Raw genomic sequence first — 26,496 nt, forward strand, 5'->3', positions numbered from 1 at the left:
ACAGCGTCTACATTTTATTTGGGTACAGCCTCTACATTTTATCTGGGTACAGCGTCTACATTTTATTTGGGTACAGCCTCTACATTTTATTTGGGTACAGCGTCTACATTTTATTTGGGTACAGCGTCTACATTTTCTTTGGGTACAGCATCTACATTTTATCTGGGTACAGCATCTACATTTTATCTGGGTTAAGCCTCTACATTTTATCTGGGTACAGCCTCTACATTTTATTTGGGTACAGCGTCTACATTTTATTTGGGTACAGCGTCTACATTTTATTTGGGTACAGCGTCTACATTTTATTTGGGTACAGCCTCTACATTTTATCTGGGTACAGCGTCTACATTTTATTTGGGTAAAGCGTCTACATTTTATTTGGGTACAGCGTCTACATTTTCTTTGGGTACAGCATCTACATTTTATCTGGGTACAGCATCTACATTTTATCTGGGTTAAGCCTCTACATTTTATCTGGGTACAGCCTCTACATTTTATTTTAGTATAGTATTTAAAGGTATGGTTCTTGCGCTAACACAGAGGGAGGCAAATAATCACCCTAATGCTGCATATACTCAAAATGATACTAAGTAAACAGCTACTATGAAATATGTGTAGGGGGTTGTAATGCGCTTTAGGGTGTTTTAAACCAATTCTTCTTAATATATATATATACTTTTCTTCCAATCGCAATTCATATAAAAGTAATATAAAAATAATAATCCTGCATCACTCTGTTAATTATTTTTAAAATATATTAAAATAAAGTGCAATGCCCTGAGGAAGTCACGTGTGACCGTGATGTAACGCGTAGGATTACCCGGAAGTGACCTATCGGAACGGGACTGAGATCCCGGAGCAGAATCCGGCAGACGTTTGAGCGCAATTTTAAATGTGAGTTGGCTATTTTGTTTGGAATAAATAGTTTGAACTACTACACTATTTTGGCCCCTATTATTTACATGAGCCCTAGGGAGTAAGAGAAACATTAAGGAATCGAGAATGGGAGGATTATAAGAAACCCCCACAAGAAGGATAAAGATACCCAGGAGAAGGTACCTAACACTGTCTAGGAGAGAAGGAACCACCATATAAGGAGACGAACGACGCTGAGATAAAAGGAACCAAAAGGAACCAGAAGTACTGAGGACTAGAGCCCCGTACACACGTACCGATCGTCGGCCGACCAATTGGCCGTCTTTTGTCCAGGGATGTCCTGTCCGCTGAAAAGTGCCAAAAGAGTGCACACAAATTTTGTCGGCCAACAACAGCCGACTGCAGAAGTGATGTCATGTGATGGTTAACTTTCTGTGTGTTTTTTCTTCTCTGAGCATGCCCAGTCTTGCAAATCTGCTGATTGTCGGCCGAATTCTGTACTGACTGGCGAACAATCGGCCGTTCTGGTGTCGGCATACAAAAATTTTAATGCTTGCATGACAGATTCTGTTCGGCCGAAAATGCGCTGTCGGCTGTCGGAAGCATCATACTAACAAGCCTACAATCGGCCGATTGGTCGTCGGCCGAATATTTACGGCCGACAATCAGTACGTGTGTACGGGCCTTAAGTGATACAGGCGTATTACTTACCTAATTAAGGTGAGCATTTAGGACACCTAGAAGTGTATGCACTGAAGAAATCTAAGACACGGGAAATAAAGGTGGAGGAAGATAGAAAACACTACGGATCACTTTGAATTTATTTGATTTTAGTTTTTTCGGACACTTAACATAATTTTTAGCACCAAAAGGAGCGAATTGTTTGATGTATTAATTTATATAGAAGCAGTTTGTATGGTATATTCAGATACTGGCACACCTGGTCACTTTAGATATTAAAGCGGAGTTCCGGGCACAGAAGTCATTTTTCAATAAACATACCCCCGGGACAGTCAGGGCTAGCACATTCCACAATGGCTAGCCTCTGATCTGTCCCGGTTCGCACTTACCTTTTAGAAGAAATACTTACTTATAAAATTTCTTCCACAGCGTTTCCATCTCTCTTGTGGGCAGCTGAAGCCGGCGCGGTCCTCTTCTGCGTCTTCTTCTCCCAGAATGCGCCGCACCGGCCCCTCTCGTCACTTCCGGTGCGGCGCCGCATTCCTGAACAGCTTCTGGGCATGCCCAGAAGCTGTTTAGCAGGGGAATGCAGCGTCGCCCAGAAATGACGTGCGGGGCCGGTGCCGTCGCATTGATTCCTGGGAGCGATGACGTTCAGCTCCCAGGAATCATCGCAGCGCAGGAAGTGACGGCGGAGCCGCGGCTCCGAGGGAGGAAGTACTCTGAGGTGAGTATTTACGATCTACAATTACAAGGTGAGTTTTTAAAAAAAAAAAAACCTAACTATCCAATTCCTTTTCAGGTTATCCAGAACTAGCGGACGGGCACAAAAAAAAAACATCGATTTTTGTGCCCGGAACTCCGCTTTAAGCACTTTATATATTAACTTGGATGACAGGCACTCCATATTTATTGATTATTTATTAGCACGGATTTATTTTAATATATGTTATGCACAAAAGCACTGGAGGTTTAATTTACCCTCGTCACCGTTACTTGAAGCACACAAGCACTTTGTTTTACTATATTTTAAAAATAATTAACAAAGTGATACAGGATTATTATTTTTATATTACTTTTATATGAATTGCAATTGGAAGAAAACTATATATATATATATATATATCAAGAAGAATTGGTTTAAAACACCCTAAAGCGCATTACAACCCCCTACACTTATTTTAGTATAGCGTCGCACGACCGCGCAATTGTCAGTTAAAGTAGCACAGTGGCGTGTTGCAAAAAATGGCCTGGTCACTAAGGGGAATTAACTTTCTGGAGCTGATGTGGTTGCAGAAACCTGACAGGCATGTTTTATTAGGAAGCCATGTAGCAGCTTCCCTTCAGTATATATGTGTTACACTGACATAAATGTATTTATGATAGGCGCCACCACCCGAAGCGTTATCTCACTCCGCCAAGTCACTGGGTGATAGTTTCTGCTCGGTTACCCAAACCAGGAGCCACCAAGTTGTCTGAAGTGAGTCAGGTGACTCTCGTGCGCGGTCATTATGTTGCAAGAGAAAGAAAGAAAAAAAACCCGCACGGTGAATCACCGCCACAGCTCCGTACTGCACATGCGCACAGCAGTAACATGGTGGTTGCGCAATGGGCGCGCGCTGAGGTGAGAGCGCGCCTGGAGTCTCGCGGGATCAGGCAGTTAGTGACCTGGACTAGTGGACTGGCTACCGGGGAGGACTTGAAGCCTGCGGAGTTGTTGAGAGTGTTCGTGAGAACCGGGGGTTGCAGAAGTAATGTCCTCCAACACGCCCCCTGGATTTTACCGGCAGGAGCTGAATAAGACCCTGTGGGAGGTGCCCGAGAGATACCAGAATCTGAGTCCCGTGGGCTCCGGGGCTTACGGCTCGGTGTGGTGAGTGGAAAGTATATAGGGGTGGGTGCAGGGTGTTGCTGCTGCAGAAAGAGCTAGCTGCATGTGTGGGTTGTATGCCCCCCCGGTGTTCGGGTCATTACTTCCCGTGCCTGAACTCTCTGCAGCCGTGTGCGGCCTACGTGCCCTGAGCCAGCACTGTATTACCGGGGATTAGGACAGGACCTCTGTGCCCTGCATTCTTCAGGAGAAACTTCCATCGCTGCCTGTCATTGCAGCTGTGCGAGTCCTGCAGGCTCAAACTTTCCCATAGACAAGTACTAGGCTGGCTGCACAGGCATGGAACAATCCCAGCTTGTGCAATCACAACACCCTGCTGCTTCTAGGGGCTTTTTGGAGCAGCACATCAGATCTGATGTCAGACTTTGATTGTTCCTGACAGATGGGTGCTGTCACCTGCAGACCTTCACTGAAGGCTGAGCTCCTTTCACTTTGCCCTGTACAAATCCGCACACACCCATGGGCAGTTCTCCTTTTTTTAATGTTTGCACTTGTTTACCAGCCATCCCAGAATGCCAAAATAATGGTTTCATTAAATTGTCACACCAATGCAATTTAATGGTTCTAAATTGCATAACCTGTTTTTTTGGCATTGGAACTGTTGAGTCGTGATGACTTTGTAATAGGTTCCTGCACTACTTTTCTGCGTAGACTTGTTAAATGAAGTCGCAAACTGCAGTGAAATCGGACTGATCTGCGACTTTAGCGCTATTTCAAAGCTGCACTTGTTTGAGATTAGAGCTAAACCACTTGAACTCCAGAGTTTACCCCCTTCATGACCAAGGCATTTCTTTTGCCATTCCTTTAACTGGTAATTGCGTGATCATGCAACACTGTACACAAATGAAATTGATATAATTTTTTTTCACACAAATAGAGCTTTCTTTTGGTGACATTTGATGACCACTGGATTTTTTTTTTTTTTTTTAGATAGATTTTAATAATTTTGCTCACACAAATATAGCTTTCTTTTGGTGACGTTTGACCCCTGGATTTTATTTTTTTTTAGATAGGTTTTAATAATTTTGCTCACACAAATATAGCTTTCTTTTGGTGACGTTTGATGACCCCTGGATTTTATTTTTTTTTAGATAGATTTTAATAATTTTGCTCACACAAATAGAGCTTTCTTTTGGTGGCATTTGATGACCACTAGGTTTTTTCTTTTTTGAGATAAATGTATATCTTTTTTTTCTTTTCGCACAAATAGAGCTTTCTTTTAATGGTGTTTGATGACCACTGGGTTTTTTATTTTTTTTTTTAAATACATTTTTATCATTTTGCTCACACAAATAGAGCTTTCTTTTGGTGGCATTTGACCACTGGGTTTTTTTATTTTTTTTTATTTTAGATTTTATTATTTTGCTCGCACACACAGAGCTTTTTTCTTTTGGTGGTATTTGATCCCCACTGGGTTTTTTTTTTTTTTTTTGAAATGCATTTTATATAATTATTTTTCACACAAATAGCTTTATTTTGGTAGCAATTGATGACCACTGGGTTTTTTTTTTTTTTTTTAAGATACATTTTTATTATTTTCTTTCACACACACACAGCTTTCTTTTGGTGGTATTTGATGACCACTGAGTTTTTTCTTTTTTGAGATACATTTATATCTTTTTTTTCTTTTCGCACAAATAGAGCTTTATTTTAATGGTATTTGATCATTACTGGGTTTTTTATTTTTGAGATACATTTTTATAATTTTCTTTGTTCAAATATTTTATTAACCACTTGCCTACTGTGCACTTAAACACCCTTCCCATCCAGGCCAATTTTCAGCTTTCAGCGCTGTCACACTTTGACTGACAATTGCGCGGTCATGCTACACTGTACCCATATGAAATTTTTATCATTTTTTTCACACAAATAGAGCTTTCTTTTGGTGGTATTTAATCATCTCTGGGTTTTTTATTTTTTACAAAAAAAAGAATAAAGACAGAAAATTTTGAAAAAAAAAAAAAAAAAGTTTTTCTTATTTTCTGCGAGTAAATTTTGAAAATAAATTTTTTCTCCTTCACTGATGAGGCGACACTGATGAGGCGACACTGATGAGGCGACACTGATGAGGCGACACTGATGAGGCGACACTGATGAGGCGACACTGATGAGGCGACACTGATGAGGCGACACTGATGAGGCGACACTGATGAGGCGACACTGATGAGGCGACACTGATGAGCGACACTGAGGGGCGACACTGATGGGCACTGGCGGATGGCACTGATGGGCAGCACCATCAGTGCCCACACAGTGCCCATAGTGCTGCCAGTCAGTGCTCATCAGTGCCTAGATGAGCAGGCACTGATGGGCACTGACTAGCAGCACTATGGGCACTGATTGTGGGCATTGATGGGGGGCACTGATTGTGGGCACTGATGGCGGGCACTGTGTGTTTTTTTACATAGTTACATAGTTACATAGTTACATAGTTGGTGAGGTTGAATAAAGACAAAAGTCCATCCAGTTCAACCTGTGTAGATGTGTGTGGCTGTAATCATCTTGCATACCCCTGAATGTTCTGATCCTTGAGATGTACGTCTAAGAGTCTTTTGAAAGCCACCATACTACCCGCAGAAACCACCTCATGTGGTAGAGAATTCCACAATCTTGTAGCCCTAACAGTAAAGAACCCCCCACGTTGCCTGAGGTTAAAATGCTTCTCCTCTAATCGCATTGTATGCCCCCGAGTTCTCATGCAATCCCTTCGACTGAACAGCTTTTTTTCTAAGCCTAGATCCCCATTTAGATATTTAAAAATTGCTATCATGTCCCCCCTCAGGCGTCTCTTCTCCAGGGAGAATAAATCAAGCGATTGCAGACGCTCCTCATAATCAAGGTCCTCCAATCCCCTAATTAGTTTAGTTGCCCTTCTCTGGACTCTCTCCAGCTCCAACACATCCCTTCTGAGGACTGGTGACCAGAACTGGACCGAATACTCCAGATGAGGTCGGACCAGAGTTTTATAAAGTGGAAGGATTATAGTTTTATCTCTGGAATACATCCCTTTCTTTATGCATGCTAATATTCTGCTAGCCTTGGCAGCTGCCGCTTGACATTGCATGCTGTTGCCTAGTCTATCATCAACCAAGACTCCCAGATCCTTCTCCATTTTTGATTCTCCCAAGGGTTCCCCTCCTAACGTGTATTGTGCTTTTATGTTTCTAGTCCCCAAGTGTAAAACCTTACATTTCTCCACGTTAAACCTCATTTGCCATGTCTTTGCCCACTCCGTTATTTTGTCCAGGTCATTCTGTAGAATAACTGCTTCATGCTGTGCTGTTATTGTCCTGCCTAATTTTGTGTCATCTGCAAAAACTGATATTGAACTACTGATCCCGTCCTCAATGCTGTTTATGAATAAATTGAACAAGGTTGGTCCTAGGACTGAGCCTTGGGGGACCCCGCTTACTACCTCAGACCAGTCTGAGTATGTGCTGTTTATTACCACCCTTCGGATACGCCCTTTTAGCCAGTTCCGTATCCAAGAGCAAACCCTGCTGTCGATACCTGCAGACCTTATTTTATAAATTAAGCGCTTATGGGGAACTGTATCAAACGCCTTAGCAAAATCTAGGTACACCACATCCACTGGTCTGCCCCTATCTAGCTCACAGCTCACCTCCTCGTAGAATGTTAAGAGATTGGTTTGACAAGAACGCCCATTTGTAAACCCGTGCTGGTTACTACTGATGATGCTGTTGTTCTTAGCAAACTCTACGATATAGTCCCTTATCATCCCCTCCAGAAGTTTACATACTACTGATGTCAGACTGACAGGCCTATAGTTTCCCGGTATATGCCTCTGACCCTTTTTGAATATCGGAATCACGTTAGCTTTCCTCCACTCCCCTGGTACATCTCCTGTCCTAATACTGTCCGCAAAGATCAGGAACAGTGGTCTGGATATAACCTTACTGAGTTCCTTGAGTACTCTCGGATGTACGCCATCCGGGCCTGGTGATTTGTTTGTGTTGAGTTTATCCAGCCTTTCCCTGATTTCCCCCTCTGTTAGCCATAGTGGCAAGTCCTGTGTATTACTACTAAGGCTCCATGCACACAGGGCGTCATAAAAACGTGCTCCAAAGCTGTTTACATAACGCCGGGAAACAGCAGCTGTAAAAACGTGCTTTCAGTAGCTTTTCCTACTAGCGTTATTGCACGTTTGGCCACAGTAGCTGTTAGCAGCGTTTTTTTCTGCCTCCATTCAAAATCAATGGTTCCCTATGGGAGCCTATTGATTTGAATGGAAGTCACACCGCAGGTCGGATCAGGGTGATCCGACTTGCGGTGCGACCTGCACTGTGAGAATCTTGAGGGGGAACTCCACGCCAAAATGGGGAAAAAAACGGCGTGGGGTTCCCCCCCAGGTTCCAAACCAGGCCCTTCGGATCTGGTATGGAATTTGAGGGTAGCCCCGCGCCGAAAAAACGGCGTGGGGCCCCCCCCAAAATCCATACCAGACCCTTATCCGAGCATGCAGTCCGGCATGCCAGGAAAGGGGAGGGGACGAGCGAGCGGCCCCACCCCCCCTGGATCATACCAGGCCACACGCCCTCAACATGGGGGGGTGTGGGTGCTTTGGGGCAGGGGGGGGCTCTGCACCCCGCACCTCAAAGCACCTTGCCCCCATGTTGATGAGGACAAGGGCCTCATCCCCACAACCCTGGCCGGTGGTTGTGGGGGTCTGCGGGCAGGGGGCTCATCGGAATCTGGAGGCCCCCTTTAACAAGGGGGCACCCGATCCCGGACCCCCTCCCTATGTGAATGGGTATGGGGTACACTGTACCCCTACTCATTCACCCCATAAAATGCAGTGTATGGAAATGACGACAGGAGACGTTTTGGAAAATTTATTAAAAATCTTCATCCGGCTCTTGTCCTCTCCGGGGGTCTTCTCCTCTCCGAGGGTCTTCTGCTGTCCGCCCTTCTTGTCTTCTCCTCTCCGGGGTCTTCTGCTGTCTTCTCCTCTCCGGGGATCTTCTGCTGTCTTCTCTCCGAGGGTCTTCTGCTCTTTTGCTGTCCGCCCTTCTTGTCTTCTCCTCTCCGGGGGTCTTCTGCTGTCTTCTCCTCTCCAAGGGTCTTCTGCTGTCCGCCCTTCTGCTGTCCAATCTTCTTGTCTTCTCCTCTCCGGTCTTCTGCTCTTTTGCTGTCGGCTGTCGGCTGTCCTTCTTCCTCCGGTCCTCCTCCTCCGACGTCTTCAGCGATTATGCCGGCCTCTGGTCTCCGCAGCTTATTATATAGCCATTAGGGGCGTGGCCGCCAGATGACGTCATCGGGAGACCACGCCCCCTTGTGTCACAGGTGACGTCACCTGTGACACAAGGGGCGTGGTCTCCCGATGACGTCATCTGGCGGCCACGCCCCTAATGGCTATATAATAAGCTGCGGAGACCAGAGGCCGGCATAATCGCTGAAGACGTCGGAGGAGGAGGACCGGAGGAAGAAGGACAGCCGACAGCCGACAGCAAAAGAGCAGAAGACCGGAGAGGAGAAGACAAGAAGATTGGACAGCAGAAGGGCGGACAGCAGAAGACCCTCGGAGAGGAGAAGACAGCAGAAGACCCCCGGAGAGGAGAAGACAAGAAGGGCGGACAGCAAAAGAGCAGAAGACCCTCGGAGAGGAGAAGACAGCAGAAGACCCCCGGAGAGGACAAGAGCCGGATGAAGATTTTTAATAAATTTTCCAAAACGTCTCCTGTCGTTATTTCCATACACTGCATTTTATGGGGTGAATGAGTAGGGGTACAGTGTACCCCATACCCATTCACATAGGGAGGGGGTCCGGGATCGGGTGCCCCCTTGTTAAAGGGGGCCTCCAGATTCCGATGAGCCCCCTGCCCGCAGACCCCCACAACCACCGGCCAGGGTTGTGGGGATGAGGCCCTTGTCCTCATCAACATGGGGGCAAGGTGCTTTGAGGTGCGGGGTGCAGAGCCCCCCCCTGCCCCAAAGCACCCACACCCCCCCCATGTTGAGGGCGTGTGGCCTGGTATGATCCAGGGGGGGTGGGGCCGCTCGCTCGTCCCCTCCCCTTTCCTGGCATGCCGGACTGCATGCTCGGATAAGGGTCTGGTATGGATTTTGGGGGGGACCCCACGCCGTTTTTTCGGCGCGGGGCTACCCTCAAATTCCATACCAGATCCGAAGGGCCTGGTTTGGAACCTGGGGGGGAACCCCACGCCGTTTTTTTCCCCATTTTGGCGTGGAGTTCCCCCTCAAGATTCTCACAGTGCAGGTCGCACCGCAAGTCGGATCACCCTGATCCGACCTGCGGTGTGACTTCCATTCAAATCAATAGGCTCCCATAGGGAACCATTGATTTTGAATGGAAGAAGAAAAACGTATAACGTGGCTTAACGCACGTTAAGCAACGTTATGGAGCCTTATGGAGCCTTTAGCAGCGTCAGACGTTTTTTGCAGCTTGACGCTGGAGCTCCTGAACCCACAGTTTCTGGGTTTTTTTTGGAGCTGTAAAACGCCTATGCCACTTGGAGCTCCTAAAAGCTCTATGTGTGCATGAGGCCATAGAATAACATGGATGGGCGTTCTGCAGCTGCAAAAAAAAACGTCTGACGCTGCTAACAGCAGCTGTAAAAACGTCCAGTGTGCATGAGGCCTAACTATACAGTCATGGTCAGTGTACCCCTCTGATTCCTGTGTAAAGACTGATGAGAAAAAGGCATTCAGTACGGTTGCTTTTTCAGTGTCCTCTGTAACCATCCTCCCATCATTGTTAATTATGTGTGCAATATGCTCTGCCCTAGTTTTTGCTGTTGATATACTTAAAGAATTTCTTTGGGTTTTTTTTGCTATCCTCCGCTATTTGTCTCTCAAAGTCTATTTTAGCCATCTTGATTTTGTGTTTACACTTCCTATTTGCCTCCTTGTATTGGTCGAAAGCCAATACTGTGCCCTCTGATTTATATTTCCTGAAGGCCAATTTTTTTCCCCTAATAAGTTTTTTAACGCTCCGGTTTAGCCAGCCAGGTTTGGCTTTGTCCCTTCTAAATTTATTTCCCATAGGAATGCACTGCAAGATGCCTTTGCTTAATATGTTCCTAAAGCATTCCCATTTTTCCTCTGTGGTCAGTGATCCCAGGGTTTGGTCCCAGTTTACCCTTTCCATCAACAAGTACAATTTTGGAAAGTTTGCCCTTCTGAAGTTAAGGGTTCTTATGTTCCCCACTTGCCTTGCTATATTGTTATTTACGCTAAATGTGATCATCCTGTGATCGCTAGAGCCCAGGTTGTCCTGGACTCCTACCTCCGAGATTAGGTCTGGGTCATTAGTGATCAATAGATCCAGGATTGTGTTTTCTCTGGTAGGGGAATCCACCAACTGTGACATGTAATTATCCTGTAAGGTTTCCGTGAATTGACGGCCCTTATGTGAGTGTGTAGTCCCCTCTCCCCAGTCAATGTCGGGATAATTGAAGTCCCCCAATATGATGACTGATCCTAGCTTTGCCACTTTACCCAAAAGTGCTAAAAATTCCAGCTCTACCTCCTCCCCTTGTTTAGGTGGCCTATAGCAAACCCCCACAATTACTTTTCCCTTTTCTCCTTCCCTATGGAGTTCTACCCACACGGATTCTAACTCCATACTCATCCCTTCCGTAATGTCACTCCTCTCTATCACCCTTACATTATTCTTGACGTAGAGACATACCCCTCCCCCTCTTTTTCCTACCCTGTCCTTCCGGTACACTGAATACCCTTGGATATTTGCCAGCCAGTCATGTGAGGGGTCGAACCAAGTCTCCGTTATTCCCACTAGGTCTATGTCCTCCTCATGTACTAACATTTCCAACTCATCCATTTTATTAGCTAGGCTCCTGGCATTAGCATATACCCCTCTTAGTTTTACGGAAGTTAAACGTGATTGGTTATGTTTATTCCTGTTTGGTCTGCGGTTCTCCCGCACAGACCTACCAATAGACGTTGTGGACCTACTGTCGCTGCTGACCCTACAGCTGCCTTCAGTCCTTTGCTCCCTCCTAACTGACTCTACTTCTGAGCCCTCCCCCCGTCTCCTAGTTTAAAAGCTCCTCCAACTTGGTGGCCATCTTTCTCCCCAAAAGAGCTGTACCGCCCCCATTAAGGTGCAGCCCATCCTTACTAAAGAGCCGGTAGCCGACTGAGAAGTCAGCCCAGTTCTCCAGGAACCCAAACCCCTCCTTCCTACACCAGTTCCTCAGCCACTTGTTAAGTTCCCTAATCTCCTTCTGCCTCTCCTGTGTGGCTCGAGGTACAGGCAGTATTTCAGAGAAAACCACCTTGGAGGTCCTTTTCCTCAATCTATTACCTAAGTCCCTGAAATCGTTCTTAAGGATCCTCCACCTACCTTTAACTTTGTCATTAGTGCCCACATGCACCATGACCGCTGGGTCATCCCCAGCCCCGCACAACAATCTGTCTGCCAGATCTGCGATATGCCGAACGCGGGCGCCCGGTAAACAACATACTGTTCGGTTCACGAGATCTTTTTTACAGATTGCCCTCTCTGTCCTCTTGATAATTGAGTCCCCCACTACCACAACCTTTCTAACCTTTCCTGAGTTACGGCCCCCCTTCTTCCTGGAGCCGACCCCCCCCCCTGGCAGCTGGGGGAGGGCGCATGCTCCAGCACTGCCACCCCTGAGTTGATATCCCCCTCAACCTGCAACTCGGCAAACATGTTGGGGTCTATCAACTCAGGACTGGCCTCCCTGACACTCCTCCCCCTAACATTCCTAACAGTCACCCAGCTGCGTACCTCTGCTGCTTGCGTCTCCTCCATTCCTCCCTCCTCTATGCTGACCCCTGCCAGCGCCTGATGGGTAAAGTCCAAGCTCCTTTCCAGGTTGTAGATGCCACGCAGTCTTGTCACTGTGTTCTTTAGATCCACGATGTGGGCTTCCAGAGCAACCAGTTGCTCACATCTCGCACAGCAGTATTCGTCCTCGATTGGATCATCAAGGAACGCATACATGCCGCAAGAAGTGCACTGAGTGGCACCCCCAATCCTGTCGGACATTATTACCCACTACTCTATGGGGATAATGTTAACGACCTGCTCTTCCTTACCTACCCTACTTTTTACCTTTAGTAATCAGGGCACTGGTGATCAGTGCCCTGATTACATCGCTGTGTGTCCCCGGCGGCTGACGGCTCCCCCTCCTTCCTCACACTGCAGGCTCTGTGTGAGGAAGGAGCGCCGGCGATGAGAGATGATCTCATATGTTTACATATGAGATCATCTCTCATTGGACGGCTTGATCACGTGGTGAATGGCCGCTGTGATTGGCCATTCACCACGATCTGCCCGATGCGGGAGCGCGCGGGGGGCGTGTCACTGGGAGGCCGTTTAAAAAACGGCCTCCCGAAAATTCAAGTCCGCGCTGCAGCCATATATAGGCTGTAGCGCGGATGGGAGCAGGTTAAGCATTTTTCAGATACATAACATATGACAAGATATGCTTCAACTCTGGAAAATTCAGATAACATGTCATTAACATATTATAACAAAGCAACAGTTGGGAACAAATAAGGAAGCTAAAACCATCAGGTAGCACTTTTTAAAGAGGTTGTAAACCCACCTCACAAACTTTTACCTATAGGTAAGCCTATATTAAGGCTTACCTATAAGTGCTATAAATATCTCCCAAACTTGCACCGTTTAGGAGATATTTAGAGTGCATACTGCCGATGACGTCATCTGCGCATGCGCTCTGAAGGAACGGCCACCCGTGCCGTTCCTTAAGAGCTCAGTGCCCTGAACGGCGGCTCCCGCACGCAGGCGCGGGAGTGATGTAATCGCGCCTCTGGAAAATCAGATGGCCGGAGGACGCAAACCCGGAAGCAGGACGGCCGGACATGTCTGCCGTCCTGTCGCTAAACGGGCGGCACGGCGGGGGCTTCGTTTTAAGGTAAGTACTTCATAATGGGCTAGTATGCGATGCATACTAGCTCATTATGCCTTCTCTTTACAGGGCTTTTTTTTTCTGTTTTTTTTTTTTTTTTTGGGGACTTTACTTCCTCTTTAAATCTACAAGGAAAAAATACAGAGGGTGCTCCAGTCTAGTGCATTACCTTTTTTAACAATCTATTTTTTTATAAAAGCATATACATCATCATCACAAAAGAGATGAAATAACAGGCGAAATAAAAATGTAGGTCCACCGTAAATCTCCACTCAGAATAGTCCGCTAGTACAAACAGAATTGGAATGTAAACCCCCAAATGTAGCTGACACGTTTTAGATCCAAGGGTTTTAGCCCACATATACATATATATCTACCCATACTCCTATCTATATATTGTACTATTATGCTTTGTCATGTAACCCAAGTGTTTGTTAACATTACTCTTGTGGGCTGTCACATGGGCCAAGGGTGCATGTGGAGCCAGGTTGCAACATGTATGTAGACGTGCCAGCGATCGATACAGTAAAAGTGCTCTATCTTGCGGAGAAAAGGCCTGACAGGTTCGTTGGAAGACGTCAACTTGATGACACACGGAAACGTCATTTCCAGTAAATGCGTCACCACTGCTCGTCAATAGTACCGGAAGCCGAATATTCGTCGGTTGCAGTGAACCCCGCACATCACTTCCTGCTGGACAGTACTCGGAGGCAGAAGTACATGCTGACTGGCCGTCGCTGGGCTGTTAGAATAAAGCCAAAACGCCACATAATGTCTTATAATAGTGATGATTGGACTACATGTGATACAGTTCTATTCAAAATTATTCAACCCCCACTGAAATTGATTGCTTTGGCCAGTTTGACATTGATTTTGATCATTCAGTCATCCTGCTTACAATTATGTCAAAGAGGCACGTGTAGGTCAGACAAATATAACATAACATTTATAATGAAATAACCACAAATGTCTTTTCTGTGCTCCCATCATCATCAGTTTTATTCAACCCCCAAGTGACATTCAATCTTAGTACTTAGTACAACATCCTTTTACAGTTCTAACAGCTTTTAAACGTGAAGCATAGCTTGACACAAGTGTCTTGCAGCGATCTACGGCTATCTTTGCCCATTCTTCATGGGCAGAAGCCTCCAGTTCAGTCACATTCTTAGGCTTGTGCACTGCAACTGCTTTCTTTAAGTCCCACCAGAGGTTCTCAATCGGATTTAAGTCTGGTGACTGTGATAGCCACTCCAAATTGTTCCAGCCTTTAATCTGCAACCATGCTCTAGTGGACTTGGAGGTATGCTTGGGATCATTGTCCTGTTGAAAGGTCCAACGTCTCCCAAGCCTCAGGTTTGTGACGGACTGCATCACATTGTCATCCATTATCTCCTGGTACTGAAGAGAATTCATGGTACCTTGCACATGCTGAAGCTTCCCTGTACCAGCAAAAGCAAAACAGCCCCAAAGCATGATTGACCCCCCCTCCATGCTTCACAGTAGGCAAGGTGTTCTTTTCTTCATAGGCCTTGTTCTTCCTCCTCCAAACATAGCGTTGATCCATGGGCCCAAAGAGTTCTACTTTTGTTTTATCAGTCCACAGAACACTATCCCAAAACTTCTGTGGTTTGTCCACATGACTTTTGGCATACTGCAGTCGACTCTTCTTATTCTTTGGAGGCAGCAAGGGGTGCGCCTGGGAGTTCTGGCATGGAGGCCTTCATTACGCAGTGTGCGCCATATTGTCTAAGCAGAAACTTCAGTACCCACATCTGACAAATCTTTTCTCAGTTCCTCCGCAGTCACACGGGGACTTTTCTCCACTCTACGCTTCAGGTAGCGCACAGCAGTCAAAGTCAGTATCTTCTTTCTGCCACGACCCGGTAGCGTTTCAACAGTGCCCTTTGCCTTGAATTTGCGAATGATGCTTCCTATGGTGTCTCTTGGTATGTTTAACATCTTTGCAATCTTCTTATAGCCATTGCCCTTCCTGTGAAGAGTAATCACCTCTTCTCTTGTCTTCCTGGACCATTCTCTTGACTTCACCATGTTTGTAACCACACCAGTAAATGTCTAGAAGGAGCTGAGTATCACAGTCATTTTAAAGCTGCCTAATTGGTGCTTATTAGGCTTTATTGCTGCTCCCTGACACCCCCAGGTGTTTTCAATACCTGATTGAAAACACTTCAATGAACCTTTGTTCTTCAGAGTGGTAGTCTTTTAAGGGGTTGAATAATTGTCAATGAAGAATTCACAAAATAAACATTTACTACTGTATTACAAAACCAATTGATGTCATTTTAGTTGCATATGGTTCTTTAAGAAGTCCTTGTAGGATTTCATTCTGAATACAATTACAAATGTACACTAAAATTCCCTAAAACCCTTTACAGCATTGGGGGGGGGGGGGGGGGTTGAATAATTTTGAATACAACTGTAGGTGTTCAGATGTACTGGGTGCCATCTGCTAGAACTGGCCAGCTACCTCTTATTTTTTCATAACCGGGTACTGTAAAAGTCAAATGGATGTATGTATATTATATAATGTATATTAAAAATCAATAGCTAAGATATATGTATAAAAAAATGCTCTATAACCTATATCAAAAGCACTTGGAGAGTACTGAAAGTGATGTGTGTGTGTGTATGTATGTATGTATATATATATATATATATATATATATATATATATAGCACTTTTTAAATATGGGTGGTGATCCTGAGAGTAAGCTCCTCATAGTAAAAATTGGAGTAAGTCTAGGCTATTAATATCTGTATAAAAAGAGCCATCAGGGCTAATTGGTATTTTGCCTGAGGTACCGGTGTGTTACTTAATAGGATAGAGGAAGTGGAGTGAAGGGGGGTGGAATCATCATAAAACTGAATAAAGCAGGGGAAAGGAGCAATTGTTGGGGGGGCTCAAATAGGGTAGGGATCCCTAGAGAGGACCCTGACTTATACGTCCTACAAAACGTATAAGAGAAGGTAGAAGTGATTCATTAAAGTCAGGGGGTAGGAAGTGAGTAATCCATGGTCTCCATAATTTTTCATAGAAGTGGACTTTGTCCAGGATAACTGCTTCAATTTTGGCATGAACCATCGCTTAAGTTATTTTATTGTGTTTCATCGCCAAAATATTTAGAGAGGGAGACTTTCAGGCTTTTGCTATAGTCTGCTTGGCTGCCGTGATGATTAAGGCTGCATTCACATGTCAGCTTATAATCGCGGGCAGAACCGCCGCGGTTCCGCCCGCGATTCTGAGATTTATTGCAAATCGCGGGACGCCTAGCGTTGCCCGTTGATTTGCAATAGCCCCCCAAACGCAGAGCGATGTTGCAGCGATTTACGCCCGCCGAATCGCGGCAACATCGCGCAAACAAAATCGCGGGACGCAATACGCTCCAAAAAAGTACAAGAGCTTCTTTGGAGCGTATTGCGTCCCGCAATTTTGTTTGCGCGATGTTGCCGCGATTCGGCGGGCGTAAATCGCGGCAACATCGCTCGGCGTTTGGGGGGCTATTGCAAATCAACGGAAGAGAGGTTTGCTCGTGGTAGGTGGACCAAAAAAGTGTGCCACATCCCTAAATACAATAACAAAGGAATATTCCCCTAGGTTTGGGATTTTTTAGGCACAAGTTTATAAATGATTCAAAGATCAATGCAGAAAATTATAACATTTATTAAAGTGATAAATAAAGTGGTGTAAACATTAAAAAGAAGAACATTACAGGCAATGTGTGATCATCAAGAATACAACCATATCCGTGAGATGACTCTAACCAGTACCCAATATATTTCGGGAAATTAGTTCCCTTCTTCAGGGGTGGTTTCAAAACGGAGCAGTGTTCTAATAAACAAAAACAACAGTATTATAATTATGCCATTGAACATAATAGAGGTATTCTATTAACATATACATCATTCATATACATATAATGTCTCGTAATCCACATATTATTAAAAAGTAGGTTGCATAGTTGTTGATGTAGTTGGAAAAACAAACACTTACATGGTTAGTCTTGTGATAAAACATGAAGCCTGTAGGGTGATTAAAAACAAGCTGGTCCTCCACATATGTAAGTCCACCGTCCTAGATATTTGTGTATCCCATGGGTCAAAAAATGACCAGTATAATGGACTGTATCATGGAAAGGATCTTATTATAGGTCTTCTGTCTCCTAGCAGGTGTGGGAACCTGAAGTCCCAAAGCAAAAGGCCGAGACACCAAGAAGTAGACAATATGGACCAACTAAGGGGAGAAATATAGCATATAGGGAATATGTTAGTTAGTTTAGGAGTCACTAGAGATCTCCAAAGGATTTGCAGGGCATCTGGGTCATCGTAGATGAAATCCAGTGTGTCCTGTCATAATATATAAAAAAATAGCCAATTACCTGTATGGTCTTGGGCAGCAGGTAACACATATGAGGATCGACCAGCGTGGTCAGAAAGATGTGAGGATTGCAAGGGAGGTGTATGGATTTAAATATTACCTTAATTAGGTCCCATTGTCCACAGCTGGTGCTCTGCCTAACGGGGCTTCCTGGACAGCGGACGCCAGGAACAGCCCCGCCGCCGAGAATGCGCATAACATGCGTCATCGCGCCGGCGGAAACGGAAATGGCGTCCGCGTTCCACCGGCACGGGTCACGTAACCGGAAGTGGATAACCACATCCGGTTTACGAGTGGCCGGGCCCGCCCATGTCTGCAGAGAGCTGCAATGGGCAGGGCCGACCAGAGACAGCGAGCGCCAATACGGCGGTCTGTCTCACCCGTGCCAGGGTTACCATAGAAACCAGGAAGACAGAGAGAACGAGTATATTGAGTAATACATAAAAATTATAAAGCTATTAAGGCATTATGGTGATTATCTCGCCAAATAAAGCCCAAATGATGTTAAAAGGAAAAGGATGATTATTTCGAATGGGAATTCTCATAGACTTGAAAATAAAATCTATGTAAGGATTATGTGCGGTGGACATTTAACATATAGGGGGACACAGCCTATGATTAATTACTCCTTTACAAATCTGTGTGAACAAGATGGTATAATAGTAGACATAATCGACATTGAATATTAGAGGGGAGGTACATATATATGGAAAGATATGCATCATATAAAATACAGACAGATGTATAATGCATCTATTTTTGTTTTTACTTTTCCATTCCACCTGAAGTGAAACCCTCCAGAAATGGCTTGAATGACAGGGTTCCATTCAAACCTGGGGGTTCAGTGGCTTTTAAGGAATGTATCCACCTCAACTCCAGCTGGAGGAGACTTTTGTTCCAGTCTCCTCCCCTGGGGCTAGGGTGGACACGATCCAATATTAGGAATTTAATCCTAGGGAATTTGCCTCCATGGACCAGACTCACGTGGCGTCCAAGAGGGAGTTCAGGGTCTGGCTTGCGCATGCTAAGAATGTGACGGTACGCGCGTCGCCAGAACTCCTGTTTTGTTTTTCCTATGTAGAAGCATCCGCATGTACATAGGAGTATATAAATGACACCGATCGTGCGACAATTTGCAAAGTGTCGCGCTTTAAAAATTTGACCATTCGGTAGATTGGGAAATTTTTGTGTCAACATAAAGCCACAATAGTGGCATGAACCACATATATAGGTACCCTTATATTTGCAACATGTCATATCACTACTGTTAAATTCACTCCGGACAAGCTTGTCACGGAGGGCCGGAGCTCTTTTGTAGGTAAAACCTGGTGTGTTGGAAAGGTATTGTCCTAGAATAGGATCGGAAGTTAATAAGTGCCAGTGTTTGGTCACTATTTTTTTGATCTTATTATGTTGGTACATATAAGGGGTTCCTCATCTGGGAGGGTCCCCTTGAACTATTATATACTTGCCTGGAAAGAATGAACAGGAACGAGTTCAACCTGCTTTTCACAATGAATCTGGACCCTAACCGCGTGGCGTTTTTGGACGTTGAGATTTTTAGAGGAGAAGATGGTACCCTGCACAGTGGACTCTATCGTAAGCCCACGGCAGGGAATACCATCCTCCATGGCTCTAGCTTCCACCCTGAGCCACTAATCCGATCGATACCAACAAGCCAATATCTTCGCTTAAGGCGTAATTGCAGTGACCTGCAAACTTTCCAACTCGCTGCAAACGATCTACGTGAAAGATTGACACGAAGAGGGTACTCAAATATGTCTCTCAAAAAGGCATATAAGAGGGCCCTCTTAAGTGATAGACGGGAACTTCTTAATCCTTCCAAGGATAAGAAAACCAATGATAGTAATAACATCAGGATAATCACCCCTTATATGTACCAACATAATAAGATCAAAAAAATAGTGACCAAACACTGGCACTTATTAACTTCCGATCCTATTCTAGGACAATACCTTTCCAACACACCAGGTTTTACCTACAAAAGAGCTCCGGCCCTCCGTGACAAGCTTGTCCGGAGTGAATTTAACAGTAGTGATATGACATGTTGCAAATATAAGGGTACCTATATATGTGGTTCATGCCACTATTGTGGCTTTATGTTGACACAAAAATTTCCCAATCTACCGAATGGTCAAATTTTTAAAGCGCGACACTTTGCAAATTGTCGCACGATCGGTGTCATTTATATACTCCTATGTACATGCGGATGCTTCTACATAGGAAAAACAAAACAGGAGTTCTGGCGACGCGCGTACCGTCACATTCTTAGCATGCGCAAGCCAGACCCTGAACTCCCTCTTGGACGCCACGTGAGTCTGGTCCATGGAGGCAAATTCCCTAGGATTAAATTCCTAATATTGGATCGTGTCCACCCTAGCCCCAGGGGAGGAGACTGGAACAAAAGTCTCCTCCAGCTGGAGTTGAGGTGGATACATTCCTTAAAAGCCACTGAACCCCCAGGTTTGAATGGAACCCTGTCATTCAAGCCATTTCTGGAGGGTTTCACTTCAGGTGGAATGGAAAAGTAAAAACAAAAATAGATGCATTATACATCTGTCTGTATTTTATATGATGCATATCTTTCCATATATATGTACCTCCCCTCTAATATTCAATGTCGATTATGTCTACTATTATACCATCTTGTTCACACAGATTTGTAAAGGAGTAATTAATCATAGGCTGTGTCCCCCTATATGTTAAATGTCCACCGCACATAATCCTTACATAGATTTTATTTTCAAGTCTATGATAATTCCCATTCGAAATAATCATCCTTTTCCTTTTAACATCATTTGGGCTTTATTTGGCGAGACAATCACCATAATGCCTTAATAGCTTTATAATTTTTATGTATTACTCAATATACTCGTTCTCTCTGTCTTCCTGGTTTCTATGGTAACCCTGGCACGGGTGAGACAGACCGCCGTATTGGCGCTCGCTGTCTCTGGTCGGCCCTGCCCATTGCAGCTCTCTGCAGACATGGGCGGGCCCGGCCACTCGTAAACCGGATGTGGTTATCCACTTCCGGTTACGTGACCCGTGCCGGTGGAACGCGGACGCCATTTCCGTTTCCGCCGGCGCGATGACGCATGTTATGCGCATTCTCGGCGGCGGGGCTGTTCCTGGCGTCCGCTGTCCAGGAAGCCCCGTTAGGCAGAGCACCAGCTGTGGACAATGGGACCTAATTAAGGTAATATTTAAATCCATACACCTCCCTTGCAATCCTCACATCTTTCTGACCACGCTGGTCGATCCTCATATGTGTTACCTGCTGCCCAAGACCATACAGGTAATTGGCTATTTTTTTATATATTATGACAGGACACACTGGATTTCATCTACGATGACCCAGATGCCCTGCAAATCCTTTGGAGATCTCTAGTGACTCCTAAACTAACTAACATATTCCCTATATGCTATATTTCTCCCCTTAGTTGGTCCATATTGTCTACTTCTTGGTGTCTCGGCCTTTTGCTTTGGGACTTCAGGTTCCCACACCTGCTAGGAGACAGAAGACCTATAATAAGATCCTTTCCATGATACAGTCCATTATACTGGTCATTTTTTGACCCATGGGATACACAAATATCTAGGACGGTGGACTTACATATGTGGAGGACCAGCTTGTTTTTAATCACCCTACAGGCTTCATGTTTTATCACAAGACTAACCATGTAAGTGTTTGTTTTTCCAACTACCTCAACAACTATGCAACCTACTTTTTAATAATATGTGGATTACGAGACATTATATGTATATGAATGATGTATATGTTAATAGAATACCTCTATTATGTTCAATGGCATAATTATAATACTGTTGTTTTTGTTTATTAGAACACTGCTCCGTTTTGAAACCACCCCTGAAGAAGGGAACTAATTTCCCGAAATATATTGGGTACTGGTTAGAGTCATCTCACGGATATGGTTGTATTCTTGATGATCACACATTGCCTGTAATGTTCTTCTTTTTAATGTTTACACCACTTTATTTATCACTTTAATAAATGTTATAATTTTCTGCATTGATCTTTGAATCATTTATAAACTTGTGCCTAAAAAATCCCAAACCTAGGGGAATATTCCTTTGTTATTGCAAATCAACGGGCAATGCTAGGCGTCCCGCGATTTGCAATAAATCTCAGAATCGCGGGCGGAACCGCGGCGGTTCTGCCCGCGATTATAAGCTGACATGTGAATGCAGCCTAAAAAGTAGGAGTTTGAATTGTCGGTGGGTCATCACTGTCAAGGGTTTGTTCAGGAGAGCTATTGCGGGGTCAGCTGTCATTGGCTTACTGAATAGTGTTGAGAGGATCTTGAACACTTCAGTCTAGAATGTTTGTACTATGGGGCAGTCCCACCAGAGGTGCACATGTATGCCTGGTGTATTACAGCCTCAAACAGAGTGGGGAGTATTGGAAGAAATTTGGAGATCCTGACAGGGACCAGGTACCATCTGGTTAGAACTTTGTAGTTAGTTTCCAAAGCTATGATGTTAGGAGAGGCTGATTTAGTTGCCTCTCATATATTTGCCCAGTCGGTTGGGTCGAAGGCTAGGTTGAGGTTTGTTTCCCATTTGTTTGTGTATGTTGGTGGTGTGGACATTGTGTGTTAAGAGATGGGTATAGAGGTCTGATATTAGGCCTCGTCTATGGGGGTTCTTTTTACAGACTTGCTCAAAAGTGGTGAAGTGGGGAGTAGAAGAGTTGGGTGGCTTATAGATGAAGTGCTTGATCTGCAAATACCTAAACATTTCAGATTAAGGAAGGCCATGTGATTCCCTCAAAGTTGGAAAAGGTATTACTGAACCATTTGTGAAGAAGTGGTGAGCCTGTTGTAGGCCAGCTTGGGACCAGGCTGAGAATGAAGATGGGGACGACCAAACTGGATAAAAGGAGGGATTGTGACTAAACGATAGTGGGGGATTGTGGAGGGATTGTAAGTGGAAACAAAGCTTTAGTGTATCCCATATAGATAAACTGTGTTTGGTGATGGGATTAGTGGTTTTGTGTCTTTGTGAGAGTGTTGGCTAGAGACGGTTAGCCGTAGAGAGGGGATTCAGTCTACTGATTCAATAGCTACCTATAAGGCCGTTTCTTTGGTGGCCTGGTATTTAAAAAGTTGCACTGCATAGTAGTATTTTGTAATGTTGGATAAACTGAGGCCTCCTCTTATACGGGTCGTGTAAAGGGTAATTTTGGATAAGCGTGGTTTGGTTTTTTCCCATATGAAATTGAATGCTTTACATTGTAGAATACATAGTAGGAAGGAACCATAATGGCCAGTACTTGGAAGAGGTAAAGAATTTTTGGAAGGATGGACATCTTAATTACTGTTAATCTACACATCCAGGATAAGGGAAGGGATGACCATTTTGACATAAGGGAGGAAAGATGTAATTGTATGGGGGGGGGGGGGGGGGGTAATTGGCTGAGAAGAGATTTGAGGAGTTAGCAGTAAATTTCATACTAAGGTATGTGATATGCGAGGTGGCCCAAGGGAATAGGAGAATTTTGCTGAGATGGGATTGTAAGGATGGTGAAAGATGTTCAGGGCTGTCAATGTTTGTGGGTTGATTTGTAGGCCAGATGCCTGTCCAAAACGAGAGAGTATGGCAAGTAGGTTTGGGGAGGAGATTAAGGGAGAGGTAAGGAAGATTAGGACGTCATCTGCGAATAGGCATAGTTTATTATGGCGTCCTCCTAGTTCCAGGCCTCGGATGTTTGGGTCTGAGCAGATTCGGAGAGCAAGAGGCTCTATTTGCTAGGGCGAAGAGGGGGGGAAAAGGGGGCAGCATTGTCGGGTGCCTCGTTCAATGGCAAAAGGGTCCTAACGGAAGCCAGATTAGGAGATAAAGGCTTTATGATTCTGGTATGGGATGGAGACCCATTTTAAGAAGTGGGTGCCAAATCCCCATCGGCCAAGGATGGAGTGAAGGTACGACCAGGACAATGTGTCGGAACGCTTTGCATATGTGTAGCGATATGAAGCGGGTAGGTATTTGGCGAGTTCGAGCGGTGTGGGCTAGGAGTACGGCTCGACGTATATTGTCTCCTGCTTGGCGAGAGGGAATAAATTTTGTTTGCTCTTTGTGGATGAGGGTGGCAATGAAAAGGTTGAGGCGGGTTGAAAGCACCTTAGCCAAGATTTTGAAATCTAGATTGAGGATGGATATCGGTCTATAGTTAGACCAGGTGGTATTATCTGTGTTATGTTTAGGGATCATGAAAATTGCTGCAGTAAGGGATTCCGTATGGAAGGAATGATCTGAGAGAAGTGAGCTGTATGCCTCTTGTATAAGAGGAGTGGGGAGGGCTGCAAATTTTCTTTATAGTATGTTGCTGAGAATCCGGCCTGGCTGTTTGTGTTTTTTTTAAGGTTTTTTTGGCTGAAAGAATTTCTTCCGCTGAGATGGGTCTCTAAGACTTCCTGGTCTATTGGGGAAAGGGGTGGAAGGTGTATAGAAGAGAGGAGATTGTTTAATTTAATTGGGGTTGGTCAAGTTCTTTGGAATTTTTATATAGCGTGGAAAGACACCTGTGGAATTCTTGTAGATTTTTATTGGGGTTGCTGGAGTAGGAGTCCTTAGTTTCAGATGAATAGGTTTAGAGCTATACTCTGCTTTGCAGAGCGCAAGGGCTAGAAATGTGTCTGGCTTGTTCGCTTTAATGTAAAGAGTGTTTTGCGATCTACAAAGACGTTTTTCATCAGCCTCCATCAAAAATAGATCCAGTTCTAAGCGTGCTGTCATAAGCGTTTTTAATTTGACGGAGTGAGGGATAGAGCTGCACGATTAATCGTAACAGAATCGAGCTTGCGATTCACTCCCCCTGACGATCTTAACATGACACTTGCTCGATTCTTTACATAGCGGTGAGGGAGCAGCTGTCAAAAAAAAAAAGCCTCCCACAAAAGCCTATCGGCATTAGTCTCCCACTGAACTGTAAACACAAATGATTACATTGTATCTTTTCTTTCCCTCTGCTGGAGGAAGGAAGTTTAACCTCTTAAAGACTAAGCCTTTTTCCTACACTTGTTGCTTGCAAGTTAAATCAGTTTATTTTTCCTAGAAAAGTAGTTAGAACCCCCAAACATTTATATATTTTTTTTTTAGCAGAGACCCTGCAGAATAAAATGGTGATTGTTGTAAATTTTTATGTCACACTGTATTTGCGCAGCAGTCTTTCAAACGCAATTAATACACTTTAATGAATAAAAGAAATAAAACAAAACCGTAAAGTTATCCCAATTTTTTTTATAATGTAAAAGATGTTACACAGAGAATCGTGATCTTTATTCCAAGCAAAAAAATCGTGATTCTCATTTTGGCCAGAATCGTGCAGCTCTAGTGGGTGATGTTTAGAAATTTGCTAAAGCCTTGTAGAAGGCTTATTCTAATTGTTTATGCTGGAGGAGTTTCTCTTTGTGATGCTCGGCTAATGCATTCCCCCCTAATGTCCGGTTTGTGTTCTTCCCATGAGGTTAGTGGGGAGACTTTCGGGTGAGCAATTGTTGGCTAGGTAGGCATTAATGGCATTTTCAATGTCTTGGCGGTGGGTTGGGTTAGCCAGCAGTCATTGATAGTCCAGGAGTGGTGGTTGGGTCTGGGAATTCAGGAAAAGGATGTCATTGCATTGTGGTCGGACTATGAGCAAGGTGTGATCGTCGAGGACAGGATGAGTGGGAAGAGGCCAACATTAATGAGAATGTGATCTATACGGGAAAATTTTGTGGGGGTGTGGGGAGTGTGTGTGTATTGGCATCTAGCTCGGTTTTGTTCTCTTCATGAATCCAATAGAGAATATTGGTTCAGGAGTTGCTGAAAGGAAAGTCGTGCATTAGATGGGGTAGGAGACTTGTCGAAGAATGGATAGAGCACCTGGTTTGTAGCGCCACACATGAGCATTCCTCGCTTGTGTGAGGGCACTGCAGTTAGTAAGTGGGAGAGAAAGAAGCCCGGATTTTTATTGGGAGCATAATAGGAATAATTGTAACTTCACTATTAAGGAGAGTACCTGAGAGTAGGAGTTAGTGACCCTCTGGGTCTCTGATCTCTGCCAGGGGTGTAAATGGTGTGGTCCGATGAAATGCAATACCTCTGGTGGGAACAGAGGCTGTATACACCTGAGGATATTGTCAACCAAAGAATTTAGGTGTTGAGAAGTGTCTCCTGTAAGCATACCACTTGGGCCGAAAGAGCTGAGAATGAGCGAAAGGCTTTATTACGTTTAGCTGAGGAATTAAGGCCCTGGACATTGTCAGTTTGAGAGAGGTCATTGTTCAAAACTAAATGGGACAGGTTATGACTTATGCCCCATACACACGTGCAGATTATCTGCAGACTTTTGTCTGCAGACTTACCTTTTCTATGTAGTGCAAGGGCCTGCCGGATTGCATACAAATTGAAAGTGTTTAGATTTGACCTCATATTATATGGTTTTGGTAAGTCTGCAGACAAAAGTCTGCAGATAATCTGCACGTGTGTATGGGGCATTAGTATTGAATTTGAGGTTGGGAAGGGTCTGCTCCGGGGGGGGGAGGAGGGGAAGAGAAGAGGGGAAAAAAAAAAGGGGGGGGGGATTCAGCAAGTAAAGGGAGGAGGTAAGCTTTACAGGGTTAAGGGTAGTGTCGTAAATGGAGGTCTAAGGGTGTAGGGATTTCTACACTATATTAGGACCTGAGAGAACAAGGTAGGTCCAAGGAGTACCTGGTATAGATGGAAAA

General features: G+C 44.7%; 1 protein-coding gene across 2 annotated transcripts in view; it reads left to right on the forward strand.

Annotated features, from left to right (window-relative positions):
* The first annotated feature begins 3,211 nt into the window (after positions 1–3,211).
* Positions 3,212–26,496, forward strand: part of LOC309546965 (mitogen-activated protein kinase 14) — a 158,335-nt gene continuing 135,050 nt past the window's right edge. For both annotated transcript variants that reach the window (XM_082246728.1, XM_082246729.1), the window contains exon 1: positions 3,212–3,430. In XM_082246728.1, the coding sequence (XP_082102854.1) occupies positions 3,312–3,430 (119 nt within the window). In that variant the 5' untranslated portion in view covers positions 3,212–3,311. The remainder of the gene's footprint in view (positions 3,431–26,496) is intronic.

The sequence above is a fragment of the Pelophylax lessonae genome (genome assembly GCF_965119305.1).
Source record: "Pelophylax lessonae genome assembly, chromosome: 2".
Classification (NCBI taxonomy): Eukaryota; Metazoa; Chordata; class Amphibia; order Anura; family Ranidae; genus Pelophylax; species Pelophylax lessonae.